The sequence below is a fragment of the Protopterus annectens genome, chromosome 7.part0, assembly GCF_019279795.1.
Source record: "Protopterus annectens isolate FY-2018-M chromosome 7.part0, PAN1.0, whole genome shotgun sequence".
NCBI lineage: Eukaryota > Metazoa > Chordata > Ceratodontiformes > Protopteridae > Protopterus > Protopterus annectens.
The window spans coordinates 647,834,710-647,860,793 of record NC_056739.1 but is presented as its reverse complement, the minus strand read 5'-3'; the positions used below and the strand labels follow the sequence as shown (position 1 = coordinate 647,860,793).

The window sequence follows — 26,084 nt, the reverse complement described above, 5'->3', positions numbered from 1 at the left end:
ATAAGAGCTCGCAATGCTGAGACCCTTCTGGTTGAGGTCAGAGCTACCAGTTTTCCATGTGCAAAACTTTATGGGAGCTTTGTCTTCTGGCTCAAAGTGGGTTTAGAGTGAGTTTTCTAATGCATAGAAAAGGTCCCGGGGGGGGGGGGGGCAGTTTCCTGGGTGGTATCAAGTGCATCCTGCACCCTAGGAAGACAATATCCTGTGTGGGGCTGAGGTGGGACTTTAGGGTTCATGATCAACTTCCCAGACTGCAAGATAGCCAGAAAGTCTGGGAGTGGCAGAGATGAGTTTGTCTTTTGCCTGGATTATGAGGTCATCTAGGTAAGGAAATACCTGGATTCCTTTCCCTGCAGTAGGCAATGACTGGAGCAAGGCATTTTGTAAACATTCTGGGTGCAGTAGAAAGTCAAAAGGGAAAAGCACAGAACTGAAAGGGAGATGGGCCTGCCAGGAATCTCAGGTATCTCCTGAAAGTGGACATCATAGGTATGTGAAGGTAAGCATCCTTTATGTCCAGGGCTGCCATGAAGCCCTGTGGAAGGATGAGAGGAAAGAGGGTAGGTAGTGAGCATCCTGAAAGTAGGGACTTTTAAGAAGGGGTTGAGGCAAGAGAGGTCTAGAATTGGTCTCCATGGGCCTTTTCTGGATACCAAAAAGATTCTAGAGTAGAATCCTTTTCTTTTTACTTGTGCTGGAACTGGCTCTATGGTGCCCTTAAGAAGCAGGGTTTGCAAAGCCTGACGGAGGAGGGGCTGTGGTATGCCCAAGTCTTGGTGGGGGTGTGATCCAGGACATGATGTAGCAATCCTGTATGATGGGACAGGACCCATTTGTCTGTGGTAATGAGAGAGCACGCAGGGAGACAGATGGGCAGAAAGGGGAATGGAGGGGAGGTGGGGGTTGAAATTTTGGCAGGCAGTCAGAAACTACCTGCCTATCAGGAAAGGGGGGCCTTTGGCTGGAAGACTGAGACTACCTAGTCTGAGGAGACCATCTTCTAGGGGGTCTTCTAGACCGGGGAGCTGCAGGTCTGGAGAATTTCCAGATAAATTGAAAATTAATTAGGTAGTTCCTCTGAAACTTGGCAACAGGCGAGACTAGGATACGTTTTAAGTCCTGTAATTCTTTTTCCTTCTGTTTTAAGGATTTGAATAGGTCAGCCACTTCTGCACCAGAAAATGCAGAGTGTTCCAAAGCAGCATCCAGGAATTTGGCCTTGAAGTCATCTGGGAGAGGCTGTAGTCACAGCCATTAGTACCTCCTTATACTGAAGCTGACCTGGCTGATGCTTCAGCTGAATCATAGCTGAATCTCAAGGAGTGTCTATTCGCTTGAGAAATGAGGGCCATCAGTGAAGACAGGGAGGTCTTAGCTGCACAGACTGGGATGTCTTCCATATCTTTAGTGGCTTTGTCCAGGAGAGCCAAGGAGTAATTTGGTCATGTGTTTGGTAGTTTGTGGCTCTAAATGAGAGGGTGACAGGAGTATAAATTCTTTCCCAACCTTCTCCATGGCCTTGCTGTCTTTATCAGCCAGGAGGATAGTAGTGGTAGGCAGGAGTTTGGTGGCCCTGTCCGTAGAAATGGAAAGTGGATGGATCAGCAGGAGGGCACTTAGAGAAAGGTCTCCATCTCAGGGACTTTATACAGTGTCCGCTCTGAGGGGCTGGAGGTTGGGAGTCCGGGCTAGTGGAGGCAAAAGCATCCAGAAAAGCACACTGAATAGGAGGAATAGCAAAAGGAGAGTTCATTTCAATTAGGTCATGAAACCTTCTCTGTACAGACATATGAGGATTGCCACTTAAAGAGGTCTTTCATTTTATTAATATAGGTTTCCCCAAATGTAAGATCCTATACAGGGGAGTCAGGTTCAACAGAGCCCTCCTCAGGAGATCCATATCCCAAGGGGGATGAGATATGGGAGGAAGAAATGGAGCCCTCAGAAGAATCAGACAGTTCCTCTTCTTCAGGCTGGTCTCGTCTTCTTTCCTGGGTTGGAGGTCTGGGACTAAAGGAGGGGAGGAGCAGTGGCAGAGGGTTCTGCTGAAGACCTAAGGGCCAAGAAAGCATTGAACAAACTCTGGCTGAAGGCCTGCCAATCCGGCATGCTTTCAGCGGTTGGTGTGAGGTGCCTAGCTTGTTTTTTTCTTTAAAGGCCTAGCTGGAATCTGGCTAGGAATAGCCTAGGGTCAGTCATCAGAATGGTGGAGGCAGTGTCTAGCGAGTCATGAGTGAATGCCGGTTCCCCCTCCCATTATCTAAAGCAGGCACCGGTAAAATTCTGTGGATGTGTTGTCCACTTGGGATTTTGTGGCTTCCTCAGATACCAGTTTTATCTGTATTGGCAGATGCCGGATCCTCAGTCATGCTGATGTTGGCTGAGGTACGGCAGACAGCAGATTAAGTAGGCCATGAGGATTTGGCTCTCTTCCTAGGCAGTTCAGATGGGGCATCTGGTGCAGCCTCCATTCCCAACACTATTTGTTTCAAGCGCGGATTCTCCAAGTACAAGTTTATGGCTTGCAAACGGCGGAGTAAGGTCTTACAACCAAATGATCGTCAAATGGCACAGTTCTCATGGTAGTGTTCCCTGCCTAGACAAAAGAGATACTGGTCATGCGTGTCTGAGGAATATCACTTACCCTTACCGGATGACATTAACAGATCAACAAAGTAAGACTGAAAGAATCCCCAATGGGGTACTTAACTGAATATTTTTCTATCAGACGTCTGCGATAAGCAGGAGCACCTGGCTTATGACTGGCGGCTGAAAAGTTCTGAGGGCTGGTGTGTGCAGAGGTCACTTATGGCCCATGTACCTGCTGCCATGTCAGATGTCCGATGCACCTAGAGGGACTGAAAATCTTTGGAAACCTGGAGGGACGAACTAGACAGGAAGGGTAAATCCACATGTAGAATACTGCAAAACTGGAATAGGACATCTAACATTTAACATAACTTATTACTTAGGTTAGTTTAGCATGGAGAAGGATTTACAGCTATGAGCTGCAAATAATCCTGTATGTATACAGTGTTAATATTGGGTATTCTGTGTTCCTGTATATCTCAAGCACAGTCTTCATACAGTAGATACAAAGCTGGCTGCATTTAGTTGGTCCCAGTCTTTGGTATTAAAATTACCTTGCTATACCAAATGTTACATGGTATCAGAAATCAAGTTGCGTGTAAAAGTAGTACATTGTGTCAAAACTGAAAAAAGTTTTGTTATACAGAATGGAGAACATGGCATCAAAAATAAGTTGTACAGTCGCGTAAAATCTTACCTTAACAGTAGATGTCCTTCTGTTCATGGTTGCAATGTTCTTTACTGTAGAAATCTCCTGCCTAGGGCAGCCCAATATTTGGCCAGTGTACCAAAGCCTTCTGGATCTTGTACACACTGTCTCACACGTGCTCCCCGCACAGGACATGAGGAATAAAATTGATGTATGGACAGTACAGAAAGTACAGTTGTGTACACTTACACTCTAATATCTGCATTTATGGTATTTACTGTTGCAGTCATTACATTTGGGTTATCTGCTTGCAGGTAGCCCTCAGTCGGCCTGATTAACAAAGTCTTGGGTCCTGCATTGGTTGCTGTCCCTTCTTCCATGACGTCAGGTTATCAGGGGTATAAAACATGCAGCCGACGCCTTTACATCAGTTTTTCTTGCCCCAGATGTCAGGGCCCCCCCTAATGGGGAGCAATTAAATATAAAAGTACAATGATATACCTCCAATAAAAAAGCAAATACACCAAAAAGGCTTTAGTAAAAGAAAGTAGAGGTATAGCCAAAAGAAGTTAGGGGGCTGGAGGGAGGGTAACCAGGACTGCAACAGTGAATACACTCCAACATCTATATTTATGGTAAGTGTACACAACTGTACTATATTCTTAGTTTTTCACTGTTGCAGTCATTAAATTTGGGCAGATTCCCAAAGCTAAGTTTGGGAGGAGGAATTTAGATAGCATTAGGACCAGCTATAAGGCCCTGCAAGACTGCAGTGGCAAAGCCAGTTCTGGATTTAGAGAAAGCTGGCAAATGATAATGCTTGGTGAAAGTATGTACAGAACTCCAGGTTGCTGCTTCTAGGATGTCCCTGGTAGGGACCCCTCTGAGAAAGGCTGTAGAGGTAGATGCAGCCCTGGTGGAGTGAGGTCTGATCCCCTGGGGGATAGTTTTCCATGGTGCTTATAGCAGAAATGAATGCAATGGCCTATCCATTTAGAAATGGTTTGCTTTGAAATAACCTTCCCCTCTGCCCCTGCAGCAAATGCCACCAGCAGTTGTTCAGATTTGTAAAACAAGATAGTGGTCTCCGTGCCTAGCAAAAAAAAAAAACACTAATAAACCAAGAATAAGGCACAGCGAACTTGGCTAAAGGACAAACCTCACTTTAACCCAACAAGTAAATAAAAATTAACACTGTGTAACCAGTTCCACATATATTTTCATCAAAAAAAACTTAATCCGATAAAATGAGGGATTTTTTTGCTAGGCACCGAGACCACTGTCTTGTTTACAAGTTTTATTTCTGTGGTCATGGAATCTCCAGCTCTATTGGACATTTCTTCACTGGAAACAGTTCAAGGAAATGAAATAGGTGAGCTACACAAGTTCATTGGGCAGATATCACAGTTGGTGAGCTTACTGACTGACGCAAACACTGATTTCCTCCATCCCCTACAACAAAGAGGGGCTTTTAGGTTCAGCTTCGAATGAAGGAACCTCACACACTGTTGATTCTATGTGTGGGCAGATTAGCCAGCCTTGACCTAACAGTGTGGATGTTTTTTCTAGTATTTGGCTACAAGTGGTACCAGAGTTTCTAAAATGACACCAGTGAACAAAAACAGTGGACCTGGTGGAGCGATAGCTGGTGTTTCGAACTTGAACAAGACAGGTAAGACATTCTTGACCTTAAACTAGATTTTAAACAGTCACCTAGAACTCAACCCAATAATTTTAGTGGTAGTTATTCCACTTTAATTTCTGACTTGGACAATATGTTTAAATATAAAGCTTGGGAATTGGACGTTTATTTAAAACACTGTTTGCAACTAAACATTACTCCGAAAGGTTTACAGGTGTGCAAATACCCTAACAATGTGGTTGAAGGTTCGGATTTCCATAAAGATTTAATAAATGCATTTGATAAGTGTGGCATGGAAATCATGAAGACCATAATAAAAACAACTGGAAATGGACAAAATGTTTTCCCAGATAGAGACTATTAATAACATTGTTTGATTTGATGTTTGGCATTGAATGTGAAAAAGTCAAATACTATGATATGCTTAAAAATGTTAAGTGAAATGTATTAAAGTACATGAAAGAAAATTTAGAAAGACAGAAAGGGACAAAGGACTACAATAGTAATGCACATTACCCTAAACCTAATAATACAGGGGGGTAATACATACTTTAGACCCCATCTGTATAGGGGTGATTGAAACAATGGACAAGATAATTATTTAATGAAAATCATTCCGAGAGTTATGATATACATGACACCTGAGTTTCCTTCTCTGAGGAGATCGGAAAGACAAGAACAAGGACCCGGTGGACTACAGGTATGTCTACCAGAATCAGAGAGGTCGGAAAACATTTTGGAAATAGTCCCCTCAGAAGAAATTCTAGTTAATGACTGTATATCTTGTTACAAAAGGTTTTAAAATATTTAATTACACATCCACTTTTATTTCCAAAGGACATTTTAGTTTATTTACAAAAGGTTTTACTTTTATTCCCAGAGTCAAGGCAAATAGTGAATTTACTTGTGGAGAAGTGTTTTTTTAATGGCAATGTAAGAAAGAATTCATTGGATTTAACCAAAGAGAGCACTTTTAACCCACCCTTGCACCCCCAACTTAAAAACTTCGAAGTTATGGTTGAGAAAGAACTTAAGAGGCCAGCTTAGGTTCAACAAGGTTACTTCAAATCTTTCTAAGGAAAAAAATGAATATTTTAAGAGCTTGCAAGGAAGACAAAAAACTTAGAATTATGAAGCCTGATAAGGGGGTGGGGGGTGGGGTTGTATTTATGAATCAGATTAATTATGAAGGAAAGATGTTTGAACTGTTAAATGATTTACTTATGAGAGAGTCTCTTTGAACTAGATTCACATTGCTTATAAAAAAAAAAACTAGCCCTACATTTAAATGATTAATAGAGGGGTTTATTGATTTAGAAACCTACAATTATTTACATGTTGAAAAACCAAAATTACCTTAAATTTTTGGTATACCCAAGGTCCACAGAAACACTGTGGACCCTCCACTTAGGCCTGCTGTCTCTGCTCAAAGTTCTATCACAGCCCCCTTGGCTAAATATGTAGATGTCCATCTTAAAAAGTTAGTAATGGATCATCCCAATGTGTTAAAGGATTCATGGGACTAAGACATTCACAATTCAAACCAGGAAAACACATGTTTTATTACAATGGACGTTGTGGATTTATTTACATGTAATCCACATGACATAGGTGTGGCATGGCTTGAAGAATTTTTTAGAAAGTAGGTCCAACATTTCCTTTAAAGCGTTTCATACAGATTCGATTTTAATGGATTTTAACAATTTTATTTTTTTCCAGGGGGAGTATTTTAGACGAACAAAAGGTGTGGCTATGGGTGCACACTGTGCACCTACATATGCTAATATTTTACTGTACTGGGAAGAAAGATTTGTTTTTAATTCTGATTTGAAATTTACTGGAATTTTTAATGGGCATTTCCTGGATGATGTGTGCCTTTTTTGGAACAGTTCTGTTGATAAATTTGTTGAATTTTATGATTATATTTCCAACAATGAATTTAAGGTTTACTTATAAAATTGATGTTACTTCGGTTTTCTTGATGTTAACATTCAGAGACATGGCAATGGTTTCAAATCAAAAATTTTTAGAAAGGAGACATTCTCTAATGCCCATTTACATTATACCAGCTCCCACCCTCCCTATCAAAAAAGGGCAATTATTAAAGGTCAGTTGGTGCGAGCTAGTAGGATGACTTCTGAAGATGATTTTAGAAGTGAACGTGACCTTATTAATGACATGTTCAAGGTAAGAGGTTATCCCAGTGATTTGTTAACATCGGTGACCATTGAGGTAATGGAGGTTAGAATTACTAGATTTGCCCCGATTTTAGGAAAAACTTCCCCCATCCCTGAATTGACCAACAATGAGAATTTACTGGATGTACCAGTTCAAGACAAAGGATCAGTCTGCCATGGTTACCACCTTTGATGGTGAAAGTAACTTGGTTAGGAGGATTGTCACCAAAGAATGGAATAAATTTGCCAGTTTGTCTGATAAATGTGTATATAGAAAGGGACGAAATATTAAGAACATTTTGGAAGGGACAAACGGTGGATTGTTCTTTAGTAACAAAAAAGGGACCCGTAAATGTGGAAACTAGTATATTTAACTGAACTTTAATGTCTTGAAACTGAATTTTTAATGTGCTGTATATTTTATGTGGAGCTTTTCTCCCCGGGCCTCTACTGAAAATGGACATGTATCCAGTTAGACTAGCCCGGTCAACAAATGTAAAATAAAATAAATAAATTAGAAAAAGAAAGGACAACAATGCTTTATACAAACACCATGAAAACTGTGATAATGCTGAATTTCAGTTTTGTATTTGAAGTTGTCCCTCTTGATACCAGGGGAGGTCCATAGGAGACCCGCCTGGAATACAGGGAGTTATACTGGCAAAATTATTTTAGATGCCAGTACCCCCACCCTGGTCTTAATGAATTATCTACAAAACCTGTTCTGAAATTAAGGTCTGCCAAATTATATTTATTGTTCAACTTTTATACATTTACAAAAAAGTTTTAGGTGATCATGTATCTCTTACAAAAAATTGTTTTATATGTAATGTGTGACTTTGTATATGTAACATGATATTTCCACCAGATGGTGCTAGTACCCTTTGATCAGTGCACTTTAGTGTATATTAAGGAATTTGTATTTTAAATAAATGTTTCACTATACAGCTGCATATACAATTTTATATATATGTACATACATTTCTCATTCATATATATATATATATATATATATATATATATATATATATATATATATATATATATATATATATATATATATATATATATATATCGCTTTTCATTGGTTCATTCAAATGGGTTAGGTTATATATTTAAGTGTTTAGGTCAATTTTATCCAATTAAGTTGAAGTGGTTTTTGACGAAAACATACGAGGAACTAGTTACACAGCATTATTTTTCATTTACTTGTTTGATTAAAGTGAGGTTTGTCCTTTAGCAGAGTTCGCTGTGCCTTATTCTTGGTTTATTAGTTGTTCAGATTTCCTTTGAGGTTTAGTCCTGTCCAAGTAGAATCCAAGTCATCTGTGCACATCTAAGGAATGCAGTATCCGTTCCCCTTTGTTCTGCGGATTGGGAAAGGATGGCAAAGGAATGGACTGATTAAGAGCCACATTGGATACCACCTTGGGCATGAAGGATGGACTGGTTGAGGGACACCCAGTCCGCATGAAAGATGAAAGGCTCCATTGCCATAAGGGCCTGTAATTCAGATACCCTTCTAGCTGAAATGATTGCTAGAAGGAAAGCCGTTTTCCAAGAAAGAAATTTTAAGTCTGCCGTAGCATCTGGCTCGAAAGGAGATAGTGCGAGTTTCTCCAAAACAAAGTTAAGGTCCCAGGCTGGGGTTGGAGCTCTCCTGGGTGGTCTCAAATTTCTGGCCCCTCTGAGGAACTACTTGAGCAGTGGATGAGAGAAGAGGAAAGGTTCTGTGTTATGAACTGAAATGGTCAAGGCGTGGATTTTAATGGAGGAAAAAAAGACAGGCCCTTGTGAAGCATCTCAGTTATGTATTGAGAAATCTGAGGTAAATTGGGTGCTGCTGTAACTCATCCCTTGAGACTGGTTCTAGGCACAGAATCTTTTCCATTTTTCAGCATAAGATTTTCTAGTACTAGGCCTCCTTGCCTCTAAAATGATATCCATCACAGGTTTACTGAGGGATGGTAAAGGAGAGATTATGTAATTAGCCAGGGTGCAAGGTTCAGTGTTAGATGCTGAGGGTGCAGAATCTGGTTCTCCTGCCGAGACAACAGGGAAGGAGTCAGGTGCCATGGGGATAACCATGACACTGCAGGAGGGGGTACCAGTGTTGGCGTGGCCAGTCTGGAGCAATCAAAATCGTCCTTGGTTTGTTCCGTTTGATTTTTAGTAGTACTTTGGAGAGCAGAGGCAGGGGGGTATAGACAGATTTCCAGCTGAAGGACAGAACATCCACTTTCCAGGCTTGTTTGTGGGGAGTCCTTGTGCAAAATTTGTCCAATTGGTAGTTCTGGGGAAGAGGCAAACCGGTCTATATCTGAGCTCCCCCATTTGCTTGTCAACATGTTGAAAATCCTTTGTTTCAGTTTCCAGTCGTGTGGGTCCATGAGGTTTCTGCTTAGTCCGTCTGCCAGTGTATTTAATTTTCCTGGCAGGTATTGAGCTTGTAGGTGCACTTGGTAGCTCAAGGCTGTTCCACAATGTCATGGCTAGTCTGCAGAGGGGGTAAGAATGCGTACCCTCCTGCTTGTTTATGTACCACGTAACAGTGGTGTTTTCCGTTTTTACTATAAGTTGTCCTAGAAGAATGTGGTCCTTGAAGGCTGTCAGAGCATTCTGTACAGCTAACATTTCTTTTTGATTATGCAGGTACATTTGACTTAGGTTCCACTTGCCCTGAATGCACTTCCCTGCCAGATGAGCCCCCCATGCATAGTCTGATACATCTGTTAGGGTTTGGGCAGCAGGAGGTGGTGTGAAAGGTAGTCTGTTTTGGTGGCAGGCCTCTGCCCACCAAAAAGGAATTCTAGGCGTAGGCAAGGTATGATAGGAATCATTGCTTCTAGATCCTGAGAATCTTGACACCATAGGCTTTTTAGATACCACTGTAATTTCCTCATATGCAGTCTTGCATATGGAACTAGAAGAATGCAGGAGGCCATGAACCCCAAGGCTTGCAGTATTTGTCTTGCAGATAGCGGGTTTGTGTGGCCACTTGTTTGAAGTAGGTTGTCAAATGAATTTGTTTCTCTGGCGTGAGGTAAGCCATCTGGGAAGTTGTATTCAAGCTTACTCCCAGGAATATAATTTGTTGACAGGGTACCAGGTGTGATTTCTTTTCATTTATGGTGTACCCCAGACAAGTTAGAACCCTTTGTACAAAGGCCAGATGATTCAAAAGTATGTCCTGACTTTCTGCCTGAATTAGACAATCGTCCAGGTATGGGTATATTTGAATATTTCTTTGCCTGCAAAATGCAATAACTGGAGCTAGGCACTTTGTGAATACCCTGGGTGCAGTAGACAAGTCAAAGGGCAGTGCAGAGAACTGATACTGCGTGTAACCTGCTTTGAAGTGTAGGTATGTTCTGCAAGATTCCCTGATTGGGATGTGCAGGTAAGCTTCTTTTAAATCTAGTGTTGCCAACCAGGCATCTTTGCCTAGCATAGTAAGTAATTGGTGAAGAGTCAGCATCTTTAATTTTGGAATCTGCAAAAAGGTGTTTAGAGTAGACAGGTCCAGGATAGGACGCCATGAATGGTCTTTTCTGGGTACCAGGAAAAGTAAAAACCTTGTCCCTTTTCCTCTTCTGGTACCAGATGAATAGCCCTCATGCTTGAGAGAGAAAGTATGATTTTTCGGCCTCTGCCCACTGATTTGGGGGTAGGTCTGACCACCCGCTTGGTGTTGGCAATGTGTGGAAGTGAAATCTGTATCCCTGGGACACTATTTAAAACCCATTTGTCCTGGATAATGAGTTCCCAATTCTTTGCATGAGGAGCAATCGTTCCCCCCAAAGGGGCAGTCAGTTGACAAGTGCTTGGAAATTTTAAAAGGAAGTCAGAGACAGTTTACCATGGGGGGGGGGGCTCTTAGTCCCAGATTTGGAAGTGAAGGCCCCCCACTGTTTAGTGCTGTGTCTCCCCTGGGACTGAAACCTGGGGTTTTTGCTGTGTCTGTGTTTAGCTTGAGAAGACCTGGAAGGGGCTGCAAAGGACCAATTCTTAGAGAGCCAGTGCCTACTAAAGCTAGGAGGCTGAACTTGTAAAAAATCTTTAACAGTTTGCATAGATTTAGCTTTATCTTCCATCTTAAGAACTTCCTCGGCCTTGTTGCCAGACAGGCGGTCCTGATTTATAGGAGCATCCAACAGTTTAGCTTTAACATGATCAGGCAAAAATTGCTCCTTAAGCCAAGCATGCCTTCTGAGCACTGACCCAATAACAGCAGCCCTGCTAGAGGCCTCTAATGAATCAAAACCACATTGCAAAGTGTGTTTTCCAACTGGTTCAGCAGAATGCATTAAATCCCGTAATTCTTTATTTTCCACACAGGTCAGGAAATCAACATAATTTTCTGTTTAAGCAGTCAATAATATGTTGCTAATACTTTAACATATGAAACTGGCAGTTTAAAGCCCTAATGGCCAAGGTTGCAGAAGTGTAAACCTTCTTACCCCATCTATCCAGCGCCCTGGAGTCTATCAGAAGGGGTAGGATATTTAGCAGTAGAAACCTTAATGCCCTTGGGCCCCTGTGAAATAGTCTCTGGATCTGCAATAGGGTTTTTAAAAAGGAACTTGTGTGACTCTGGGACCCTGTAATATCGGTTAGGTTTTCTGGGAGCAGGATGCAGGTAATCAGGGGCCAAACTAGATTCTGAAAAAGCATCAACAATGTCTAGTACAGGAGGAATAGCTAAAGGCCTATGCTGAGGTAGAAAGAAATCCCCAAGCCACAAGGTAAGCAGTAAGAGTGGAAATCTTTATGAGGTATTTGTTTCCCACAAGTTAAACAGTTATTCACTTTTTCTGACATCGGCTGAGGCAAGAAAGAGTCCCCAACGGGGTACTTAGCTTTTTAGAAGTCTTCGGTAGTAGTAATCTCTGGTTCTGACCGACCGGCACTTGCGAACAGCTTCTGCTTCGGGCGCCACGCGGCAAGAAAGACTGAGGAAAATGGCGTCGGCTGATGCCTTTATACCCGAAGAACTGCAGCTATGACGTCGGGTGAAGTGCGACACCAGCCGAGGCCAGACCCAGACTTTGGAATCCGGACGACCGAAGGGCTGCCTGACGACAGGACAACCCATTTGTAAGGACTGCAGATGCATCCTTGAAGGACATCTTCATAAGTAGACAAGGGCAAATCCAGATCAGGAAAAAACAGAATCCTGGTGAGAAGATTCATAATCAACTTCAGTCCTAGGCCTCTTAGAAGGGGGGGGGGGGTTGGCTACCCCTGATTAGAGTAATTAGATCTTCAGCCATTCTTATTTGTTTTTTTTTAGGCATAGAGGCCTGAGCATCTTTTTTTTAGGCATGGATCGAGATTTAGGCCTAAGTAAAGAAGGAGGCGTAAATTTAACATGCAAGTCTATAGGCCTGAATACACCTTCAGAAGCCGGTGCCTGCACAGCAGCTTCAGACCCATCCATGGTAGAGACATATGCGGGTTCCATTGTTGAAGCATCTCGCGGCATACCGGACGCCGAATGGGTCTCAGTAGAGGCCTGCAAATCAGAAGTAGCAGGTATCAGGGGCTGCGAAAGCGCCTACAGTTGAACTAGTGACTGGCTTAGGAGAAGCATTGTCTGCCGTTTTGGACCTCGGCAGCCTGTCTTTATCTTTGCATTTTTCAGAATCCCAGTAGTCGAATGGGTAACCAAAATTTCTGGATAATTAAACAGAGAACAGAAATATTTAGAGGGGAAAATATACAGACTATGGATAACGCTGATTATTAAAGCACAAAACCGACAGCAAGGTATGTCATTGGTCAGGGCCTAGGCAAGGAATACAGTACAAATGAAAATCTTTGAGGTATTTGCTTTCTACAAGTAATGCAATTAACTTTTACTGACATCGGTAAGGAGCAAGAAAAAGTTTCCCCAACGGGGTACTTAGCTTTAGTTGAAGACTGTCACTTGCGAACTGCTTCTGCTTTGGGCACCGCACGGCAAGAATGACTGATGTAATGGCATCAGCTGCATGCTTTATACCCCTGACGACCTGACGTCATGGAAGAAGGGACAGCAACAGACGCAGGACTCAAGACTTTGTTAATCAGGCCGACTGAGGGTTACCTGCAAGCAGATAACCCAAATGTAATGACTGCAACAGTGAAAGTAAGAACATCAACCTCCACAGGACAAAACGAGTCCATGCACATCCAGAAGGAGAAAATGCCCTAACAAAAGGAGGCTTGAGGGAGGGAGGGAATGAATGAATACTGCACCTGTGAAGAGAAAGACATTTACAGTTTTAGTAAGATTTTACACAAGTGTTCCATGACCTATATCAATTTTGCAGTACTCTTTTCTATAGGGAGAGAAAGAGCTTGAGAAACAGAATGGGAAGTGGAAGGTTGAGAAGAGCCCTCAACAAACCCATACAAAGTGGTTCTAGCAAAACTTTTTCTGGCTCTAGAAATCATATCCATCTTATAATACTTGGTAAATATGTATGCATTGCAGATCAAGCAGCAGCTTCAAGGATGGAACTGGTGTTCAACCCCTTGAAGGTGGCAACAGCTCTAGTGGAATAAGCTCCAACAGTAGTAGACAGACTTGCCAAGAAAAGTATAACAAAAAGAAATGGCCTTTCATATCCAGGACAAGGTGGTTTGCTTAGAAGCAGCAAAACCCAAAGACCCAGAATGAAAGGAATAAACTGATCAGACTTACAAACAGCCTTAGTTTTATCCAAATAGTACCCGAGCTGTCTGTGAAAATCCAAGGTATACAGGAAACTCTCACTAGCAGACTGAAGGGAAAAAGAAAGGCAGATGTACTGATTAATTCAAGGACAACTCATTTACCACCTTGGGCATAAAGAATTAGTATGAAGAGACACAATGTCCCTGTGAAAACAAGGAAAAATGGCCACAAGGGCCTGGAATTCAAACTCTCCAAGCAGAACAGCCAGCAACAAAAGTCTTCCAGGTACAATGTTGCAAAGCAGCAGAACCTGAAGGCTCAAAAGGCACCGGAATCAATTTTCTGGAAAAGTGAGGATTGATGACAGATCCCTTGTCCTGAGTGAAGAGATCCAACCAGTGAGGTAACTTTTTGCGACTGCCCCTGGCCAGATGCATTGATGGTACCAGTGCCATCTTTGCCAAAAAGGGAGTCATTAGCAAGACTTTTAGGGAGTTGAGCTGAATCTTCTGCAGGACTCAGGAAGTGTGGGGGGGGTCATAACATCCCCTTCCAAGGAAAAGGGCATCTATCTTCTACACCAGATGGCATGGCACTCTAACCAAGAGTGGTTTGGACTGGCACAAAGTAGTTCTTGTAACGGTCTATCACTTAGGGAACATTTGTGATGTATGGCGCATACAAGATCACAAGTCTTTGGTATACTGGCCGAATGTTTGGTTGCCCTGGGTGGGAGATCCCTATAGTAAAGAATACTACAACAGTGATATAGGACAATGATTAAGCTAACCTTTCTCTTTGGGGTACTTAATTGAACTGGAAACTATGAATCTACACATTTGATTTGTTCCTGAATGAGCACATCTGTGAAGACTGCTAATATACAGTGTTCAATTTTTGTTGTGACATGCAAAATCTTATCTTGGACCTTTTGTGCTAGCCATGAACCATCAAAAATAAATACCATGTTCCAACACAAATCATGTGTACCCCATACCAAAGCTGGGGACTTTGTCAGGAGAGGTACATGAACATCTTTTTGGACCTTATGGGACTAGACCACTGGCTGCCATTGGTTCTGCTCCTCAGTCTTGAATAAGGCTCCCAAGTTTGAAATCATTCCTTTGGCTAACTGCAGATCAGGGCACTACAATGTAGTGTTATACTCTGGGACATTTTTGTTTTAATTTGTGCCATGTCCTACCCATTTCCCTAGAAAATTATACAAGGTTGTTAACAGTCCATTGGTACATGTCCTGTAGTTCCATAAGCAAAGGATACATAAGCCAGAATGGCAGCCCTGGTGGTGATACTGGGGTATGATCATCCACTCCTATCCCTTCAGCCATGATAGGTAGCTTCTACCTTTCCTATCCCCCACTTGGTTCCTCAAGTGCCAAGCAAAGTAGAATTCAGGTCATCTGTGTTGCAGATGGGACTCCTGCATCACAAAGGGAACGGATCTCCATTTGGTATAAAGGATTAAATGACCAGGGCAGTAAACAGCAACCCAGAAGATCCAAAGCAGCAGCACTACTGTCATGGAGAACATCTAGCAGATGTTTCTCTCTCCTGGAGAGGGATTTAGATGCTTCCATACCCAAAGTTAGAGAGAGAGAGGATAGTTTTGGATGAAGTCAGTTCAGACTGTCAAAACAGCAGCAAGGATCTAACAATGGCCAAATGGTGGTCAGGACTTATGGTGGCAACCCTAAGACATTGCTGAACAGTATAGAGGGAAGTGGTCAAAATACATAAATAGAAAAAGCCTTTGGTGCATTGCTAGCAAGGATTTTTCTGACTTGGCCAATGGGTACCAACAGGCCAGGAAGGCAGCAGCTGAGGTGGTCACTGAAAGAACCGGATGTAACATTCCACAAGGACACAGATGAAGCTGATATGCTGGATGCTGAAAACTGAGAAAATTCCACAGCATCACGGTTAGGGCTTGGTAGAATACTTGTGGCCAAGGTATTGTAGATGTTGCAAACTTTTACTCAGTCTTCCTACTAGGGTGCTTTACCCAGATTTTTTTGCATCACTTAGTTTTAAAATTACACACTTGCTATCTCTGATAAATTGTCACAATATTTATTAACTTCACCCACCAGTCTTTCCAAATGTTTTCAAACCAAAAACCAACATTTACATGAAAAAAAAAAAAAAAAGGAAGTTTACCTTCATAGAATCAAAAAGCTTGTCTGCGAAATACTGATGTTTGTTTCGAATACACTGAGCTGCATGAAAACAGAAGTGAATATGAAGTTATTTTTCCCCTCAATCATGCATTCCTGCTCTAAAGCAGAAGTCTGTAGCTCACACAAACACGAAGTGCAGAAATCACTCCTGAAAACTATGCAATTAGGAATTGTTTCCAAAACTCCAAAACTTTTACCACAGACAATCAAGGTTAGTTACCAAGACATGCAATTTTTTTTAAACACATTTTGCTCCTTCCAACACATTAAGCATCAATGACAGTGATGAATACAAAATGTCACTCACTGCAAAAGTGAGGAACCCAAGAGGTACAGTTGTCCCCCCCTGACATAAAAGTGAATAGTTTAAGGGTCTAAGAGTTTGGTAAGAACATATCAACTGAAGTTACAAAGCCAAAAAAGTATTTTTGCTGCAGTTTGGCTGTGAATTGGCTTGCTAGAAGGAATTGCGTGAGAAGACTTTTCTTTCTGAAGACAGGCCAGCCTATGAGTATTACCCCCCAGCCTACAAACGTTACACAAGCAAACTCACTGAAGTACATGTTAAGAGTACCAGGTTACTACCAAAATAAACTTCTTATGGATAATTAATCCATCACAGGTAGTCATCCACCCTACTGGCACATGGCCACCCCCCTTCATAGGATTCATGCAGAGACCCCCCCCCTCCCCCATCATCTCATTCAAATCATTAGTCCTACTAACTGGGGAAGGGAGGAGCATCTCCAGTCTGGGTGAAACCTCTATGGCCCACTTGTTTCCCCAAGAGAGACCATCTACTACTTCCCCTTCCACACCTCCAGACGTGACATTTAGGTAGTAATGACTGGAACATCCTTGCCAATCTTCTGGGCTTCCCTCCTCATAGGTGGCTTGCAGGTTCTATGCAATGCTGTGTCTGACAATGCATGTGCACTAGTGAAAGCCTTGAAAAGCAGCACACCATTTTGCAGCAGATTGTGTGCAAATCACATGATCTGCATTCGCTACCAGCAATATATGGAGAATTAAACTGCAGAGGATGTGGGGGGGGGGGGCTCCCTCCCAGTAGTCATGCAGCTAATCAAACATGGGTTGACATTATTAAGTCAGGGCCTTATCCATACATGTCAGCTTGTGTCCAGATCTTTTGATGTCTGCAGAAAGCCTAGGCTCTCTTAGCTCAGTGCCCTCCTATTTAGTTGCGTTAGGTTAGCTTGCCATTTTTTTGGACAAAAAAAGTTGCCTTGAGTAGGGATACTTACTGTCAGTGGACCTCATTTGCTAACATGTTATGAAAATATGACAATTTGTAGCTCTGGTAGTTACTGGGCTCTCCAGGTAGTCAAATTGGCAGCAAGGAAGTGGGGCCCCAATCCAAATTATCAGTTTTCTTTCATCTGTATCCGCTTCGCCAGATAGGTTGAATACCTCTTTGGGCTCTCCTTCCCACATACCTATTGGGATGTCAGAAGGGATACTAACTGGGGGGGGGGGGGTTGTGACAAGAGTCCACATTACAGCAGAGATCCTACTTTTAGATCTGTGCTGTAATAAGTAGCATCACTACTGTAGTGTTCACTGTGCTCTATCCATAGAAAGACCACTAGAGCAGTTCGGTATCACCACAAGGGACGATGGCTGTCCAAACATGCTCAGCAGGATGGTAGTAGCAAGTCTTACCACCTTATTTCCAGAAGAGGTACGCAAGGAGTTCTGACTGTACTGCCATCTTCGCCTAGGAAGACGGATGTTTAGATCTTGTCCGTCTAGCTCTGTTCTATACACTGTTCTAGTAGCACTATCGTTTCCTTGTTATTCTGTGGCTTTAAAAAAATCAGGAAAAAGCTAGCAGACTGCAGGCTCAGAGACCACAGCTACTAAGCGTTACCTGGTCTCTGTTGAAGAATGTGGCATCAGAAGAATAGCATTTTTTTTTGTTCATTTCCATCACTTTTTTAAAGTTATAAAACTCCTTGTAATTCATGGCCTGTTATGGGCTGCAATACCTACCAATAACATTTTTCTAGTGTAGGAATGAATACCAATGAGACAGAGTACAGGGCCAGTGCTACTTTCTGCACTTACAGAAAAAAAATCTGTGGACGCCACTAGTTTTAGGCAAGGAGGTGGGGACAGAGGTATGACACCCAAATTAATAATTATCTGAACAGACATCTGGAAGACAAAGGAAGGTCCAAGTTCCTAAGAACTGCAACCTGAAAAGTTCTGAAAGCTCAGATAGTACACAATGCAACCAATATCAAGCCTCCTACTTTTGTGGGAAATGTGCAATATTACATTTGTGCACTGGTTTCCAAATGATACTGGGCTCAATCATAGGTAGGTACTAGGCTATTGGCCCTAGGGCCTATTAAGACTAGCCAAACGGTACCCTGGCTTTCGCCACCCAAGAAAATTATTTTCCTGTGCCCTTGTTGAGCTGAGCCACAGAAGTGATCCCGGGGTGAATTTCCCATCTCCCAGCCAATCAAGATTTTTCTTGAAGAGTGCTAATGAGGAGCTTTGGTTCACAGGTTCATAGATTAGTTCTAAGCCAATTGCCCTTGTGAGCCATTTTAACCCTAGCCAATTATCCCTTGTGAGACTCAAAACCTGCACCTTGTGTTTGTAAGGCAAACACTTCCCATTAGGCCACCCTCCCAACCCTATTTTGATATAAATAGGTAGTTTGTTCCAGAGTATGGGAAGTCTCTGAGACAAGAATATCCCTCCAGCATGTTCTCTTTTTTTTGTGGTCACAAGGTTTAGGTCCCTAGAGCATGTAGCTCAGAGGGTTGGGATTTCTTTAAGTGGAGCATGTCCAACAGCTCTGGGTTTAACATAGCTTTGTACATTGAGATCTCCTCCGAGTAGGAGATATGCAACGGAGTAAAGCTAGAGTTTGAGACGGTCAGCTTAGGGGATCCGTTTGAGGCCAGTAATCCTCTGTGAGGTATTTCTGCAGCCTTTCCAGTGGTTGTAGATGTCTTGTGAGGTACATACCAAAAGGGGCATTGTACTCTATAATGGGTCTAATGGGGGAAACAATTACCTCTTTTCCTGGATGAGAAACCTTTTGTGATGAGGTGTGCCATGTAGAAGGATTTCCTGACTACTGTGGCAATGTGATTATCAAAGGAGAGATTACTGTCCACCTGTCTCAAGGTCTGTTATCACACTTTTGGTGTTAAGTAGACTACTGCCTATGTGGTAGTTAATGGGTACAGAGTTTTTACCAAAAGGGATGACTATGCACTTTTTGGCACTGAGCTTGAGGCCATGGCTGACACCAGGCATCTGTCTGAGGCCCTTTTGTAGGATGTCCACATAGGAGTTTGATTATGGCTCCTAGTTTGCAGTCATCTGCAAACTTCATTAGCCAAAGACCTTCTGCGTTAGCCTGTACTTCAGAGAAGTAGATATCAAACAGGAGAGGACTCAGGACTGAACCCTGTGGTACATTTGTCACTGGTCAAGTTGGATTTGGAGTCTGCTACTTTGTGTGGGTTCCGTCCGTGAGCCAGTTGGCAACCCATCTTGTGACATGGGGATTTATACCTAGTTTAGTGAGTTTATCTAATTTCAGAGTGGGGGATTGTGTCGAAAGCCTTGGAGAGATCTAGATAAGCTGTGTGAACCACCTTACCCTCATCTATGGCTTTGGTGACCACTTCAGAGAAGTCTATCAGGATTAGGAGACATGATCTGCATTTTACAAACCCAAACTCGGTAGGGTCCAGAGTTTGGCGATTACCAGTGTCATGGTTTATAAGTACTACGATGATACGTTCCATAGCCTTGCAGACCCGGCTCATCAGGCTAAATTGGGCAGTAGTTCCCGGGGTCCATGGTAGCTCCCCCTTTGTGAAGTGGGATAATGGTCACTGTGTGCCTTTCAGTGGGCACAAAGCCTGAGATGAGACTACGATTGAACATGGTACTTAGGTGGGGTGCCAGTTCATTCTGTAGCTCATGTAGAACACAGCCTGGGATGTTGTCAGGTCCCATGGATGTGGTGTTCTTGGCTTTTGAGAGTGTGGTTTTTACCTATGCAGCCGTGATTACAGGAACTTTACATTCTTCAGGTTTAGAGATGGGCCCTTTAGGGGATATGGGGGGGGGGGGGTAAAGTTAGTACTGAACCTGCCAGGATGTTGGCAATATCTGTTGGTTCTGTATATTTAATGCCATTGTGCTGTAACTCAGCAGATCTGAGTGTTGCCATTTAGATTCTTGACATAGCTATAGACTGCTTTGGGGTTGTCTTTAGAATCAGTGACAATTTTATTTTCGTAACTAGCTTTGGAGGATTTTATGAGGGATCTCAGCTTCTTACAGAGGCTGACCAGAGAGTTCCTTCCAATCATGGGATTTTACTCTTTTTGAAACAGTTTTTCTTCTGTTGTAGAGTTTATGGCAGGGGACCACCAGATTGGCTTCTTTTTTTGGAGGAAAGCATCTTGGTTCAGTTTGTGATTGCACAATCCATGCACTTGTGTAAGTGCTTATAAAGTGCATTTGTGTAGGATTCAGCAGTCGTACCTCTATTGTCCATCAGCATGGGTGTCATGAAGTTTGATACTTCTGTCAAGAAGCGTGAAGTTGGCTTTGGAGAAATTTTTTTTACAGTGGTTTCCCTAATGGGGGTGGGATGTGGTTTCCCTAATAGGGGGTGGGGGTGGAATGTGGATGTCTAGGGTGATTAAGTTTGTGGTCGGATCTGACCAACGAGAATTTGACCTCTGGTGTGGAACGCCAGTTGCCCATGTTGGTAATGACCAGGTCTAGGATATTGCTGCCCCCGGTGGGGGTGTGGATAAGTTGATCCAGGGCATTGGAATTTAAGAATTCCAGACAACGTTGAGCACAAGAGTTGGTACACGAGTAGTTTTCACAGTTAATGGTGGGGTAGTGAAGTCTCCCATTATTAGGGTGTTAGGTTGTACCCTAAGATTTTTTAGCGCATCAATAAATGAGGAATGGGAATCCTAGGGCATGGTGGGGGATCTGTAGCAAGCTGCAATCTGGACTGTGGTCTTGCCCAGAGTTGCACTTGGATAATCTAGGATGCATTACGCTGAGCAACTAGCCTGGAGGTGTGGATATCCTTAATGAATACGGACACGCTTCTGCCTTTAGTGCATCAGTCCAGGTTAGGTGGCCAAAAGGTGTGGTATGAATTATAGCCTGGTAATGCAGGGGTGCCCTCTGGAGCCTTGAACAAGATCTCTGTTACTGCACAGATGTCTATGTTCTCCACTTTTAAGGAGTGCCTCAAGTGAGTGCATTTTGAGGTTTAGACTTCCAGCAATATAGTAACATTACCCTCAGATTTTGCTTGTTTGTACCGGTTACGGTGGTGAATTTGTCATTTTAACCTTGCCTAAAAAATGCACTATAGGGGTGGCAAGAGCCCTAGCTAGTATCTGTAATCCCAAGGGTGTCAGGTGCAGCATCCATTTTACTAGAGAGAGGTTAAAATAGGTAATCATTTGAATGGTCAGGACTATTATTGCAGAGTCCTGTAATGTAGTGACTTCCTGAAAGATGGACTTTCATACCAAACCGAAGGCTGTTATTTCTCAGAATATTCCCTTTTTTGGTATGGTTTAGGGGCGGGGGCTTGCTCCCTACATCAAGAGGCAGCTTGCCTCAGGGAAAAAAAAGGTTAAAAGGAGAACAATAATGCTCAAAATTTGTCCACTTGTATTTTGTCCTTTTTCAATGCGTCTGGATTAGACATGGCAAGTCCTAAAATTTCAACAGGAAACCAGTTAATGAGATATACAAAGGTGAATGCAAGAGAAAATGCCAGTTACAGCAGCTGAAGCCAGGGTCATCTTAGCCACAAAGGGGCCAAGACAATGAGCTTGGCTCCATCAATTTTTTTTTTTTAAATAGGATTGTAAATAGGGTATAAAAGGTACGCAAGAAAGTTCTCTCCATAGCATGGTGAAGACATTCACTGCCATTCTTTTATATGGCATCTGAAGGCCAGCTTTGTATGACCGTAACCCTCCAATGGGAAAGGTTCATTACTTGACATTCCCACCCGTGTGGGAGTTTGAGGCATCTGATCTAAAAGTGGTGGCTGCTGAAAAGTTGCTTAGCTTGTTCACGATCAGACCGTAGCCTGAAGGAATCCAAGGCCTGCAAGTGGAGTCCTTGATAAGTTTCAGAGGTTGTCATATAATGTGTATGGCAGGCACAAGAGGTCATCATAAAATATGCACGGCCAGCACAGATTAGTGTACAAGGAAGGGGATACTGTAGTGTTGCCTGTGATCACCTTCAATGTTTTTAGGTGAAGGTGCTGTAATGGCCATCCCTTTATGACATGCCTCCTTACCATTGGTACAGATTTTAGAGCAAAACCCCATGTCAGGTTGCAGAACAAGAACAGCAGAGGAATTCTTATCCCATCGGTATTAGCTCTACACCCAAGTTCCTCAGGTAAAACTGGATCTCATGTGATGCTAAGCAAAATGCATCAAGATAGAAGCTGAAGTGTGGCCAAGGCCTTTATGGACAGATTGCAGACTCCACCCAGTGAAAGCAGCCAAGACTTTTCCCCATGCCAGTCATTCTATCCCAGGACAGGAACAGCTTTTATAGCTATTAATTTAAATACTCCAAAGGCCTTTCAGGTGTGAGATACCCATTTAGGTCTATACCAGATAATAAATGTAATCACCAAGGCAAGGGAGAGTCTCCATTTCTTGTAATACACAAGGACTGGTGCAAAGCTTTTTTTCTTTGGTAATCTTAATCTTACATTTATATAAAAATGAAAACAAAATGACACCAGTTTAGTTGCAAACTGCATCACTTATCTATCCAGTCAGTGTCGGTTAAGCATTATATGGCTTATTCAAATCCTGCCTCAAACCTTGTTCCTTCTCTGCATATATTGTCCCCACAATTCCCATTTTTCTTATGTAGTATGCTTATTCCCTTATCTAAAAGGGACCAATTCCAGTTGTTTTATCTCAATTACTATATTTACTACTTCTAGTAAAGTTGTTCCAGACTTAGATTTCCATGTTCTAGTAACTGCTTTTTTTTTTTTTTTTTGGGAGCCACCTCAATTAGACTCCGTAAAGCTTTACTATGTCAAGTCAAGTCACAATTCTGTATCACAGAAGTCACTAGGCTATTGGCCCTTGTCCCTGAAGCCCTTGTAAGCCTAGCCAAGAGGCTAGCTCATGTTGAGACAAGTCAGCACCTGATGCCCCTGTCCAGCAGGGGCACTGGTGGAATCCCAGTTATGTATTTTCCATTTCCCATCCAGTTATCCAGGTTCCGCTTAAAAAGGGGTAAAGAGGCAACTCTGTGACCAGTGTTCCACACCTGAAGTCAACTCGTTTGTCAGATCTGACCATAAGCTAATCACCCTAGATATCCGCATCCCGCCCCCACCATTAAGGAAACAGTAAAACATTTCTCCAAAGCCAACTTCATGCTTCTTAAGACAGAAGTCTTAAACTTCATGACACCTATGCAGATGGACAATACAGTTACAACTGCTGAATCCTACGCAAATGCACTCTATAAGCACTTACATGAGTGCATGGATCGTACTATCCCACAGAACCAAGATGCTATCCTCCAAAAAGAGGAAGCCAATGAGGTGGTCCCATGCCATAAACTCTACAACAGAAGGAAGAAACTGTTGCAAAAAAAAAAAAAAGTGCAAACTCCCAAGAGTGTAGGAGCTCCATGGTCAGCCTCAGTAAGAAGCTGAGATCCCTTACAAGATCCTCTAAAGCTAGCTAAGAAAACAAAAATCGCCACTGATTTTTAAGGGCAACCACAATGCATTCTATAGCTATGTCAAGAATCTCAATGGCCAGATCTGCTCCGGAGTTACAGCACAACGACACGAAAATTACCGAAAGTACAGTTTTGTACCTACCATAAATGTAGATGTCCGATAGGCATGCATCTGCAGTCATCACATATGGGTTGTCCTGCCTCAGGCAGCACTTCGGTCGGCTGGATTCCAAAGTCTGGGTCCGGCGTCGGCTGATGTCACCCTTTCCCCGACGTCAGAGCGCCTGGGGTATAAAAGCATCAGCAGACGCCATCTTCCTCAGTTTTTCTTGCCCCAGATGCCAGGTGCCCTCTAAGGAAGGCTAAATTTGGAGAAATGCAAAAAATTCCAAACATGCACAGTAATATAAAACAAATACACCATAATAGATATCCCTCTTATAGCTAGCTGGGGTTAAGTACCCAAGAAATACCACAGAGGGGAAGGAGGAAGGGTAAACCTGACTGCAGATGCATACCTATAGGACATCTACATTTATGGTAGGTACAAAACTGTACTATGTCCTTCAAGGATGCATCTGCAGTCATCACATATGGGTAGAATACCATAGCCAATCTGGGGGTGGAGGATCTATGTAAAGGATGGTGTAGCTAAAATACCCTGCAGGACTGCCGTAGCAAAGCCTGCTCTGGATCTGGAATATAAAGGTAAATTGTAATGCTTGGAAAATGAATGCATGGAGCTCCATGTAGCAGCTTCTAGAATGTCCTTGGTAGCCACCCCTCTTAAGAAGGCTGTGGAGGTGGCTGTGGCTCTGGTGGAATGAGGTCTAATGTTAGCTGGCACAGTTTTTCCATGAAAGGAATAACAAAAACTAATGCAATTCCCTATCCATTTTGAAATTGTCTGTTTGGAAATTGCTTTTCCTTGTGCACCAGCAGCATATGCTACCAACATCTGGTCAGTTTTTCTGTAGCTTTTAGTTCTGTCCAAGTAGTAGCGCAACTGTCTGTGTATGTCCAGGGTGTGCAGAAGTTTCTCCCCTTTGTTTTGTTGATTTGGGAAGAAGGTAGGCAGGTGAATAGCTTGGTTTAATGAGACCCTGGATACCACCTTTGGCATAAATGAAGGATTGGTTCTCAATGAGACTCTGTCCTGATGAAAAATAAGAAATGGCTGTACTGCCATGAGGGCCTGCAACTCAGATACTCTTCTTGCTGAGGTTATGGCCAGAAGGAAGGCAGTCTTCCAAGACAGGAACTGTAGTTCTGCAGATGCTGCTGGTTCAAAGGGAGGCAGAGTTAGTTTTTCCAACATGAAGTTAAGGTCCCAAGTAGGCACTGGAGGTTTCCTTGGAGGATTGATGTTTTTAATTCCTCTTAGAAACTGTCTTAGGAGAGGATGAGAAAAGACAGGTGGATCAGTATTGTACTCTGCTGAAATTGCTGAAGCATGAATTTTAATGGAAGAGTAGGACAGGCCATTGTGGAGCATTTCCGCCAAGTATTCCAGGATACATGCCATGTTCATCACTGTCACATCTAGGCCCTTTGAGGTGCTCCAAGTGTGAAATATTTTCCATTTTGCTGAATATGCCCTTCTTGTGGAAGGTCAGCAAGCTTCCATGATGATATCCTTCACTCTCTTGGATAGCTTATCCTGAGGAGGAGTCAAGGTATTTTCCAGGCTGTTAGTCACAAGGTTTTCAGGTTGGAATGCAGAGTTTTGTAATTGTGCTGTGTCAGGAGAAGTGGCCACTGAGGAAGAGGCCATGGTTTCGTGCATGACATGCTCTTTAACAGTGGGTACCAGTGCTGTCTTGGCCAGTCCAGAGCTATCAGAATCACTTTTGGCTGCTCTGTCCTGATCTTCACTAAGACCTTGGTCAATAATGGAAGAGGTGGAAATGCATACACTGTTAAGAGTTCTCCAGCTGAAAGAGAGGGCGTCCACTTTCCATGCTTGTGGGTGGCATGTCCTTGAGCAGAATTTCTTCAGCTGATGATTGTGGGGGGAGGCAAAAAGATCTATGTCCGGCCTTCCCCATGATAGTGTTATCTGTAGGAAGATGTCTGGGTGCAGCATCCATTCGTGCATCCATGATATTTCTGCTTAAGCTGTCCGCCAGTATATTGTCTTTTCCTGGCACAAACTGGGATTGCAGCTCTATATTGAGTTTCAAGGAAAGTTCCCATAAAGTCTTTGCCAGTCTGCAAAGAGTGTAGGAATGGGTGCCTCCTTGCTTATTTATGTACCACATAACTGTGGTGTTGTCTGTCCTTATTAGCAGGTGGCCTTGATGCAGAAAGAGTTTGAAGGCCTCTATTGCATGTATCACTGCCAGCATTTCCTTTTGGTTTATGTGCATGCGTAGCTCCCTTTGTGACCATA

At 42.8% G+C, this 26,084-nt stretch overlaps 1 protein-coding gene across 1 annotated transcript in view; it reads right to left on the bottom strand.

The window, feature by feature from the left end:
* Positions 1-26,084, bottom strand: part of ANXA2 (annexin A2) — a 301,172-nt gene that overhangs the window by 110,260 nt on the left and 164,828 nt on the right. Inside the window, exon 9 of the mRNA XM_044076313.1 lies at positions 15,897-15,955. Within this exon, the coding sequence (XP_043932248.1) occupies positions 15,897-15,955 (59 nt within the window). The remainder of the gene's footprint in view (positions 1-15,896; positions 15,956-26,084) is intronic.